The sequence below is a fragment of the Phaseolus vulgaris genome, chromosome 6 (genome assembly GCF_000499845.2).
Source record: "Phaseolus vulgaris cultivar G19833 chromosome 6, P. vulgaris v2.0, whole genome shotgun sequence".
Lineage (NCBI taxonomy): Eukaryota > Viridiplantae > Streptophyta > Magnoliopsida > Fabales > Fabaceae > Phaseolus > Phaseolus vulgaris.
This window is the reverse complement of record NC_023754.2, coordinates 2566793-2578730: the sequence shown is the minus strand read 5'-3', so window position 1 is coordinate 2578730 and position 11938 is coordinate 2566793. Positions and strand designations below refer to the sequence as shown.

The window sequence follows — 11938 nt, the reverse complement described above, 5'->3', positions numbered from 1 at the left end:
AATTATTATTGTAAAGGTGGAACCCTAACTAACTCTGGCAGGGATCGTCCATCTGTTAGATAAAAAACCCCACACAGTAAAACCCACCAATTTGATCAATATATGTGGGGTACCTATCAGTATCCATAAATACCACTTTTAAACAATTGTATCTGTCAACCAATTTTAAGACACATCGAAGTAATTAATTAATCAACACAAGCAGTGAAATAAGAAACAATTTATGAAAACACTTGGATTTCATCTAAAAACTAATAGGCAAACACTGACTCATATGTTGTACTGAAAGAAAACACTGGTATCCATCCAACTTTTCCCTGTGAACAATTAGACAAAAAAAAATTGTTTAGTGTCCACAAATATGGATTCAGTCATCTTAATCCAGTTTGTTACAGATTTCTCACATTGAATTATTTCTTAAAAAACGTCAAGTATTTTGGAATTGTGTTTCCCAAATCCGTATAGATTGTCAAATAAATAAAGTTTTAAATCGTACACATAAACTGTGACTTAATTAATCCAATCTCTTTTGAGTGCAGTGCCCTAAAATTTCCTTGGTAACACTGGACAAAGGGCCCCAACAGAAATCTCATCTATGACACTTTAGAATAATATAATCAGGGAAATCCACATATGGACTTGCACAACTACGAGAAACAGACAACCTATCATAATCACTGTATTCAAAATTTTAGTTCTACTAAGTAAATTGCACAGGTGTGATTGATAAGACAATGCTGTCTACAGTCAAATCGAACCCCAAAACATTCATCCAAAAGAAAAGGATCGGATCAGCCAGTCATTGATGTCAGACAATACATGCAACTGTATGAACACGTGTTTAAAAGCTCATGCCTGATTAAACTGTGCACCACTATATTCTAACTCGTTGGTGGCAGTAAATTCCATGCAGTGCCTGAAATCCCTTGGTTGGAGACGTATAATGGCTTTCATGATCTACCGTTTTGACTTTGATTTAGTCAAAGCTTCAATAAGTCTGTACATCCAACGGTCCAGCATTCCTGTCGTTATAAACGAGCTTTTAGACAAGAAATGTGAGTGAATGAAACAGAATAGACTGCAGCAGGAAGAATTTTAGTGGATGAAGACACCAGAAAACCAACATATGATGAGGACTAATTTCTGAAAATCTTATCATAACTTTGTAATCCTTGAGATGAAATTATATCAACTAATTTGGCTTGAATTCTTGCTTGCATTAAACAGCAGCTGAATTACATAAATTATGTGGTCTGACTTAAGTACTGTGCTAAAACCAGCAGAAATTATCATATCTTGGAAACTTTTCTATTTTATTGCCTCTAGTGTACGTGTACCTAAAACGACAATCACTTTTTGCAGAAAAATATAGGTCAACCTTGTGGATACAAGGATCAATCGAAGAAGAATAGTAGAGTCAGTAATTAAGAACAAAACCTGTCACAGCAAAGGTTCCACCGAGCACAGCACATAGCCGAGTAATAAAATGAAGAAAACTACGGCGCTCTTCCTTGATAGTGACAGTAATGGGTGATAGATCATACAAAAAGTAGACAGCTGCATACAACGTAGAAATGGGAAACAATAATGAAAATCAAGACCAAAATATGAACAAAGCCAATGTCAAATATAAAACCAACCTGGCCAGGTCCGATCAAACTGATTAATTGGTGAATAATATTCTGATACTGAGAACTGATTAGTTGGTAGAACTTCCTTTGATATATATCTATATTCGGTTGGAACAACCTGCATCAGTTTAGGAAATTTCAGAATTTTACCAAAAATAGATGCTGGAATTATGAATTACAATCACTAAATTGTATTTAAGATTAAGGACTATACGATTATTAACACTCTCAATTCTCACTTTAGGAGTTGCTAGTTTTTCCAGCAGATTAAAGGAAGAGAAGTTGGGCATTCAAAGTAAACTTTACGTAATTGTGGCTGATCAAGAAAGAAATCTGACCAGTACTATAAATTGAGGATATATAAACCAGGCTTTAAATCCAAGGGAGTGATTGTATTGAGCATTCTACAAAGAGCAACTCTGCTAAAAATCAAAATCATAAACTGATGCTTGATTTCAATGTAAAAAATTTACTTACAGGCAGATTACCTAATGTAATTATGTTGATTAGAGTACCTTTATATTCTTGTAATTATTTGTAACTAACCCTTGTATTTATGATTCTTAATATAAATATTTGCTCTTCGATGCAATTTAAACATGGAATTCACCCCACGTATCTCGTTATTTTCTTTCACAAAATAAAGAATAAGTTGTTTTTTATACAAGTTAAAATTTTATTTGACTCTAAATCTAGAAGACACGACCCAAAGTTAGAAAACTAGAAATCAATATCTTTCCAGTAAAAATTCCACGATGTTTGTACATTCACAGACTAGAAGCACAACAAAACCAGGTTCTATAAAATGCATCCAACCTTGCTATTCCACTTGGGCTGAATTCTTTCAGATCTTGGTATTTTCTTTGCTTTTTTATTTATGGGTTTTCTATTGGTATGGAATGGTAAGCTTAAAGTTCAATTGTGTTGGTACTTGGTAGTGTATATTGGACACTTGCACTTCATCCAGATCATTACAAGTGTTCTCCTTTTCTTTGCACTCAAACTCTCTGGCTTTTCAACAGGAATATGTGGGGAAAATTGGCAATTGATGGATAGATGTTATTTTATTTCCACAAATTAATAATAGACAATCTTAACTTCTTCTGCTTGCAAATTCTGGCTTCAGTTGGCTACCTAACAGTTTACAAGTGTTTGATTAAGTGGATTTAACTACATTCAAGAGAAAAGGAGAACCACCCAAGACTGAGAAGATTTTTGAGAGCAGAATAAATATATAGGGAGGGAGAAAGGAAAAGATGGTTTGATTATTATGTGATTGTTGTTAAACAAGTCTTGGCCTTCTGCATGATCTTAATTTTGATTGCCATTGAATGACCATATACTAGGAGTAGGAAAATATTAAATTAGATCCAATATGCTCCACTTCTGGATTGGTCCAATCAATTATAGATCTAAATAATTGAACTAGAATTAAATTCAAATCCATATTTTCTATAAAAATAACAGTTTAGAGTTTTATAGATCCAAATCCATATAATTTATTGGAATACAAATAGTTTTGATGTTTATAAATCAGTTTGATACGGACTTTAAAACTAGTATTTTTTTTCAAATTTGATTTTAAAATTTTCAAAATAATTTAAAATCAAAAGATAACAAACAAATATTGAGGATATATGTGAAAACACAGAAAAAGTTTAGTGGACTCAAAACTCAATTCAGAATAATAATAGGCAATATGAATGATAAAAAAAAATAATTGATGATATTTAGTGAGAAACGAAACTCACATATAAAGGTGAATAAATATAATTTGTTTAGATAAATATTAACTAAAAATATACAAAATATGTTTTGCAGGATTTACTTTGTAAATTTCATGTAATTCAATTTCATAATTATTAACCCTATGAAGATATAAAAAAAAAATAGCAATAAAAGTGTGTGTGTATATATGTCATTCAAGTATTGTACTCACGTATTACATAATATCACGTGTTGCATGTCTTTGGTTTAGTGTGAGAATAAAATAAAATTTTAAGTTTTCTTTTTCCAAGTCTTAATAAGTATAACTTTTTTCTTAAAACGTAAACCAACACAAGGGGGCCAACTCAACTAAAAATATCTTGATGTTTAGCAAACACACATGTTACTTTATATTCATCTATGCATTTTTTAACTAAAATATAGTAATTGATATCTCTTTATCCTTCCATTTCAAAACTAAATTCTTAAGTAATACACTATTAGGTCTTATTAGAAAGTGACACTGACATGCACTTCCATTCAAGACATGTAAACAGTGTACACCTAGTTCTAAAGAAAGCATGTACGTGTACCAAATATAAAAAAAACTGGTTTGTTTTTTAGATTATTAATTAATTGCATATTTTACGAAATATGAAAGATTTCAACAAATATTCATTCTAAAAAAATATTATTAAAAATATATATCACTTTAAAATTATTTTAGATTTCAAACCAATTTTGAAAACAAACCAATTTTAAAATTGGTATCAAACTGATGAATAAACATCCAAACTACTTTCTTTTAGAAAACATGGATTTAGATTTACAAAAATCCAAACTGACCTTTTTAGAAAAAATATATTTGGATTTAATTACAATTCAATTATCTGGATTTAGATTGAATCTTAGCATATGTCATATACTAAGAGGACACAACAAATATTTGACAACCCATTTCATCAGCAGGCAGGCAAGAATCAGTCTAGATAAATGAAAAGGATGAGAAAAATAGATAAATTGGCATTCTCCAAACTATCAGAGGAGCACGGAGGAGTAATCAGGGCAAACTGCACTGTTACTTAGGCTAAGTAGAAAGATTACTAAGAAAGAGCTCAAATCACAAACCTTTATATAATATTTAAATGTTCCACTGGTATCATGCAGAATCCTGTTTGTGTCATCAAGTGGATTGTGAATTCCTGGATATTTGGGGCCAAATGATAAATCATGGATGACATGACTAACATTTACATTCTTTGCTCCATCAAAGATCTGCAGAAAACCATCACAACTGTGTTAACTATCAGATATAGTAGAAGTCATGAATCATGAATATGATGAGCGTCTTTCTAAGCAAATTTTAGACAAGAAGGCCTCATACAAGGTACAAAAAAGTCATATTGGAATAAATTTATCTGCATATTCTTAATTAAGTCTTTATAGAACTGAGCTTCTCTCTCCCTCCCTCTCTCACTATATATGTATATATATAGTTAAAACAAACTAATCTAATGGCTAAAACTATTTGACTTATAAGTAAGAAAGAAAAAATTAAAGGAATCACGTGACACCTTATTAAAGTATTGTATACTCTTGAGTCACATGACTCTTTATTAGAGTACTTTACGTATACAGTACAAAGTATGTTAGTTTGCTAGACTTAGTTTTGAGTCTGAACAGAAATACAAAAAAGGCTAACAAAAAACCTACACCTAGGATCCTAAAGGATAGACAGGCACAACCAAAACAACTTTCACAAAATAATCTAGAAGACATAAGAGAGCTTTTTCTAACACTCCCCCTTCAAGCTGGAGTATATAGGTTGTATCACCAAGGTTGTAACATATGAACTCAATTTGAGGTCCACTTGAAGATCTGGTCAGAACATAGGCAACCTGATCATTGGAACAGATTACTTCAGTATTAATTTTCTTGGACAGCAACTTATCCCAAAAAATGACAATCAATTTCTGTGTTCGATTCTTTTATGGAACTCTGGGATTAGAGACAATGTGAAATGTTGCTTGATTATCACAATACAATTTCATCTTATGAATCGCACAAAACTTCAATTCGTGGAGATGTTGGATCCACACAAGTTCGCAGGTTGATGGAAACTGTCATGTGTACAGTTTTTTCTTTTGAATAGTGCAGTCGATCATACGATTTGATATGCCTATAAATCAAATTCTAATAAATCTAATTATAATAAGATATTCCTATAATAATAAGATCCTAATTAAATAAGAAAATAAGTCATAAATTTTAAAACGATATTTAAAATATCATCTAAGATACTCTAAAATATTCTATAGATGATATCATCCAATATTTCTCATATTTCTTACTGTTATCCTAAACCACTTCAAACTTACCCAAACAAAAACTGATTATGATTTCATTATATTAATACTTGATTATTGAAATAACTTATTTTTCACAGCTATCCTAAACATATCCTACATGTATATAAGATTAATGAAAAAATTGATATTTTACCATTTGTGCAACATATATATTAAGTCCATGTACTGAAATATGGAAATTTCCAGCAACCCTTTGAACATCTAAAACACCATAAACCTGCAATGAATTAATACCATTAAAGAAAATGTTAAGAATTTTGAAGGTTGAACACAATTTTACCAAAAATAATTCATATATGGTAATTTATTTATACCCGGCATCCTTCCTGATTTTTTATAGCTTCCTTCACTTTCTTGATAATATTTTCAGTAGATTCATCAAGATTTTGCAAATGAATCTTCTGTTCTGAATGCTCATCATGATCTTTATGATCATCTGTTCACAGTTTTTACAAGGCTGTAAGTGGTGAAGAAAACAACTTAACAAGAATATGATATACACAATCAAATGTTTAGCCCTTAAAACCACGCTACTTAAACTACAGTTTGAATTTAGAAGAACAAGACTAATAGAATATGTGAACAAAACAAAGGTTAGGGTAAGAACAATCCAGAAAAGGCAGAAGCACTAAACAACAAGAAAGGTGCAGCAAAGTGCAATCACCAAACAGCAGGAAGGGCACAGAAAACATAAACTGAGGCAGCATCCAAAGAAGAGGGTCCCTCAAAAGAGAGATCAAGGACCAAAGATTGAAATTATATTTGTGTAACCAAACTATTTTTCATCACCAAACCCTGTGAAAGCATAAACTGGTGCAGCATCCAAACAAGAGGGTCCTTTAGAAGAGAGCTTCAAAGATCAAAACAGAACAGGGAAAGCCTAATATCAGCACTGAACAGCAAATCACTCTTGCAACTAGTGAAATTATACATTTGAAACAATTTCTTCAATATTTGACGTTTGGCAAGACAACCAACGAAATTTATGTTATAACCAAGTTATTCCAGTGTTTCATCAGCAAACCCTATGAAAACATAAACTGGTGCATCATCCAAGAAAGAGGGTCCTTCTCAAGAGAGATCCAAAGATAAAAACAGAACAGGGAGTGTCTAATAACAGCACTGAAAAACAAATCAGTCTTGCAACCAGTGATATTATACATTTGAAACAATTTCTTCAATACTAGAGGTTTTGGTAAGACAAAATCTATGAAATTTATCTGACATAAGCAAGCTATTCCAGTGTTTCATCAGCAAATCCGACACAGGTTGATTGCCATTCATCTAAGAGAAGATTTTTTCTGTGGAAATCGTCAATGTTGTCAAATCACAATTATACCCATAGGATCATACAATCCAGCATGTTTCTAGGAATTTCTAATCCCATTCACAACCTGGTTAGGATTACTTGAAAACTTGAGACTGGCAAGTTTATTTTTTAGTTCTATTTGTGTAACCCAGAAGAAAAATTGTGCCCTGTTTACCTTTATCTAGCATGGTTCATACTCTCTCTTGACTGCCTACTCATGATACACTCCCAACTAATTTTTTCACTACATTCTGAAGTTCAGTTTCCCCTCATCAGCTATGTTTTCTGTTCTGAACTAATCCCTTGTAAGTTGTATTCATGTTTCCCTCTGTTCTCTGTCCTCAAGCATTCTCTGATTTAATCTCACCTCTACATTATGATGTTTGAGCATAACTCAAAGCCTTTAGGCATCTTCAAGTCAGTGTAAGTGTTCAGATAATGTTCTGTTAATCAACCACATATATTGGCTTTGTTTGCCAGGTGGCAGTTTTACTTTACATATTCTAAAAATTGTATTTTATAGGTTAAATTACTGCATAATGGTTGAAGTATTTGTCAACTTTTAATTAGGTCCTTGAATTAGTATTTGTTTTATAATTGGATCCTTCCATCTAATTGTTGATATGGAACATTAACTACGTGACCTAATTAATCCCTAAATTTTAGTATTGTCACCTCTATAGATCTGCGTCTGAGTATTTCCATCGATCCATGCCAGTATTTTGGCTTCTACAGATCATGAACCTAATATTTTCTAGTGGGTTCTTCAACAAGTATTCTCACCTCATCAGGTCCACTCAACCCAAGTATTCTATAAGAAGTCTCTTCAAGCTTCACCCTACAACAACCTTATTGCAAACTCACACAACTGAGCTAGATAGTTCATTTTCCATAATGACAATTAGATAAAAGAACCTAATTTAAAAACAAATACAAATTCAAGGACCCAATTAAAAAAAGAAGCTTAGGAACATAAGTAAAAATTGTCAAATAATCCAAGGACCAACAAAATAATTTGATCTATTTTGTACTAAGTATAACCATTTCATATTACATTTGACCTTTAATGTCATTGATAATATGTAAAATACTACATGTTTTTTATTATGTATGTATGATCCCTTATATAAATTCAAATTAAATTAACTTTTTTAAAGTATTATTTTCAATTTATGTTATTTTATATGTTTATATACAGACATAATATTTTAAATAAGATTTTATGAACTGTGTCATGAACACACAATCTGTGTTTTTTTTCCTCCCTCTGATCCAAGGTAAGATTTTGATTTCGACAACCCTGGAAATCATACATCATTAGCGAACTCCAGTGATCAACTACCACATCTTCCCCAAATCTTTTTTTTTTTTTGCAAGGACACAACAAGCTTGATGCATATGACATATATGCAACAACTTGTGGGGGGAACATTAATTACTATAAACAATATCCTTACTTTTATCTCTATTGATTAGGATTTAAAACTTATATAGGATTTATATTGTACTTAGATATAAATATTAAATATTAATTCATAAGGGTTGAGAGGATTAAGAAGAATTCTCGTAGTCTTTGTTGGTAATTTTAGATAATGCCCTCGTATTTGTAGATAATATTCTTATCACTGAAACCTAGTACTCAAGTTATAATGATTTTTTACTCATACTACAAATTCAGAGGCGAATGGAAATTCTCTAGAGCAATACCAAATATTCTAACTTTTAAGGGTCTACTTGATATCTAGAGGATCCTTATCTCTTAATAAGAACAGCCTTCTCACCATCCTATACTCCTCAACTTCCATAACTCTAAGCATTTTATTCTGTCAACAGAAATTTATGAAGCAGAAAGAACCAGCACGCAGGAGGTTTAACAAGAAATAGTTTTGTTCAAAAATCAAACACCCTAAAGTTAAAGATATTTGGTGAAGGTGTATAAATGGTTTTCATATGTAACACACCCACAACATAATAACCTTTTTCTAGGCATGATGTGTGGATAATGCATATGCTCTTCAACTTTGTACTGAATTTAACTTTTCATTTAAAGAATGGAGGTAAAAAAGACTTAACAATAGCTCACACGATCATAATCTTACAGATGTTTTGATACCATGTCAAAAACCAACTCTCCTAAGAGCTTAAGCAATTGGATTGGATGAAGTACATGAATGATTTTTATACGAACAGATACTCGTGTGAAGTAATATATGTCAATTAAACTAAAACAGGTATCTTCAGTCAAACATTTATGACTAATTGTTTGGAAACAATATGAAAAATTAGTAGGAGAAGAGCATCCCTTTATCATCCAAAAGAAAAATAATAGACATAAACCCAATACTAAATAAATGAATTGAATCCAGGCATATACAATTTTTGAAGTTTTAAACTAGACTCCTTAAATCATATATACACATAATGCAACAAGACATTACCATGCTTATGATGGGTATGCCCCTTTTCAACAAGATCGGATATGTATTCAGTGCCAATTATATGGCCATCACTGTTCAGGCGAAGCTGCAACAAGTTCAAACAAAGGGTAAATAATTATTAATCATAAAATAATTTAAAAAGAAACAAAAATTAGATAAATTTACTTGACAAGAGATAATGATGACTGTTCACCATTGAAGATCTCATATCGACTAGAGATATGCTCAAATTATAGTATGTAAAACAATGCAAACCTCACCTTACAAGTCAGTTTTGTAACTTAAAATTCACTTTCTAAGATGGTATTAGAGTATCTCCTAGCAAGGTTTATTGGTTTTATCATGTTACCTCCCACTAGACCATCCACAAATATTTAGTCTCACTTGAAATTAGTCCTAAGCATGAATCTTACATGGGAGATATGACCAAATTATAACATATAAGTAGCTACAAAACTCGTCTTACAAGTCGGTTTTGTGAATTTGAATTAGGCTTAAAATCCACTTTCTAAGATGCACATATAATATATAGTGAACCATGTGTCTCAATTACACCATGCACATATAATGGTTAGCCTCTAGCCTAAAACAATGAATCTATATGTATTTATGTTTTTATTTCAATGTTCACTCTCCAGCTAGAGCTTATCGCTAGAACTTCAAAATGATAAACTGCAACAATCTCAGCAACAATGTGACAGCTACAATAAAAAGTTACCACAACACAGTGCAAAAGCATTGTTCTCTTGAACTACTGACTTATATTAAACACATGCATCTGTGTCGTCTCTACTAATAGGAGGGGAGTCGGCCAATTAGCATAGAACATCCAACAATACATGTGTAACACTCATCTAAAATATTAAGGCATATTCATGAAGCTCCTTTGGCCTACTGCATTACAAGGTACTATCACACCACATCCCAACAGCAACTCCTAGACATTTTAGACACTCAAATGAGAAACATATCTCTTCATCTCAATGACATACTTACGTATCACTACATCCCAAAGATATACTCCGACATATCAGTACATCTCAACAAACACACGACACAACATTCTAAACACTTCAAAACGTGGTACACTATTACGAACTACAAAACCAACTTACTTTCCATATGTTAGTATCAAGATCCACCTCGTGCTTGCCCGACATATCAATGGCGTCTACACTCAAAACTGCCCACCAAGACAGAGAACAAACATTCAGAATTCCATACACACACACAACCCCGCATCAGAACCCAAAAGAAAAAAAAAAAATCAAAACAGACAAAAAGACCTCACTAACTAACCATCACAAGGCAAAGAAGGGAACGTCATGTTAATATGAATTGGAAGAGTCTCCCCTCGCTTCAAGTCCACTGACATCTGCACAGGTCAAAACCATTTTTTAATTATCTATTCCATCATCATATTTGTTTACTAATTCAATTTCAACTCATGAGTGAAAAAAAAACCTGGTGAACGGTGTAAGTTGTAAGATAATAACGGAGCTCGTGCACAAACAATGTGGCCATTATAATCAAACCAATTACGGATACTGCAACAAAAACGACGACGCAAAAATGAACATTAAATTGAAGAAAAAAAAGTCACAAACAAATAAGTAACTGAAAGAAAAAAGAAATTGGGAACGAAAAGGGGAATGAATACCAAGAGCCCCAGATTGGGTTTTCTGCAACAAGTGATCCTCGGCGCGTGGAAAGGCGTCGAGGTTTTTAATGACTTGTTTCATTCCCATCTTCTGCGTTCGGAGTTCGACCCAACAACCTCTTCTGATCAGAGGGAAAAGAATTGTGAGGGAATTGGAAAGGTAAAAGAATTTCAATCGAAAAGAAGAGAAAAAAGGAACCGAAACGGAATGGGAAGAACCAACGACGCTCCCTTTTCCAATTCCTCGATGTGGTCTTCCAATAATCAAAATGTGCTCTACACAGTTTAGGAATCTGTTTGCTTTTTATGGCATTTTTTTTCCTTTAAAACATGGTTTTATAATAATTGTCTTGCGCGTGCATTATTGACTATCTAAATAAGTTCTTAATATACCAACTTAGATCCTCTTCTCACTTCAAAATCTAGACCGTTGAAACAACATTAGTAATCTTTCCATATAAGTAAAAATGTAATACAAAACAAACTAATATTATATACAATATTTTATTCATAAGATTTTCGTTATTGATAAAAAGAGAAAATCAAACAGAATGGATAGTTATTTATTTTTTTAATTATTAAAATGACTTGGTGAATTTATTTATAATAATATAAAAAAAAATTAAATTTATTGTTTATAATATTAAAATATGATAAATTTGTTTAGACAAAAGTTTAAATTTTAAAAAAATGTAAAGAAATTTGAATTTGTGTTGACTCCTGTTCGAGAGAGGAAAAGCAAAGGCAAATGCTTAAGATTAGTTTTGTTTCTACCGATCCCCTTTATACACGGATTGATGAGTCGATCTCTTAAATTCTTACAT

General features: G+C 31.9%; 1 protein-coding gene across 3 annotated transcripts; it reads right to left on the bottom strand.

Moving 5' to 3' along the window:
- Window positions 1-493: 493 nt before the first annotated feature.
- Window positions 494-11454, bottom strand: LOC137830937 (uncharacterized). Of its 3 annotated transcripts, none has more exons than XM_068638350.1 (12): window positions 11314-11454; window positions 11115-11236; window positions 10919-11001; window positions 10754-10829; window positions 10570-10637; window positions 9455-9539; window positions 6022-6143; window positions 5841-5924; window positions 4467-4613; window positions 1641-1749; window positions 1438-1557; window positions 494-1022 (listed from the first exon to the last, which is right to left on the bottom strand). In XM_068638350.1, the coding sequence occupies exons 2-12, from the start codon at window positions 11200-11202 to the stop codon at window positions 958-960; spliced, it is 1047 nt and encodes a 348-aa protein (XP_068494451.1). In that variant the 5' UTR covers window positions 11203-11236; window positions 11314-11454; the 3' UTR covers window positions 494-957. The 3 variants fall into 3 exon arrangements, with proteins under 3 accessions (XP_068494451.1, XP_068494453.1, XP_068494450.1); XM_068638352.1 differs by having other exon boundaries at window positions 11320-11447; XM_068638349.1 differs by having other exon boundaries at window positions 11115-11351.
- Between the last annotated feature and the right edge of the window lie 484 nt (window positions 11455-11938).

Bases quoted from the DNA above. Each gene is read 5' to 3' on its own strand.
- LOC137830937 (XM_068638350.1), bottom strand. From the start codon at position 11,202: ATGGGAATGAAACAAGTCATTAAAAACCTCGACGCCTTTCCACGCGCC. The intron at 6,144-9,454 runs GTAATGTCTTGT...AACTGTGAACAG, and splicing joins GCATACCCATCATAAGCATG to ATGATCATAAAGATCATGAT. The intron at 1,558-1,640 runs GTTGGTTTTATA...CGTTGTATGCAG, and splicing joins GTTTGATCGGACCTGGCCAG to CTGTCTACTTTTTGTATGAT.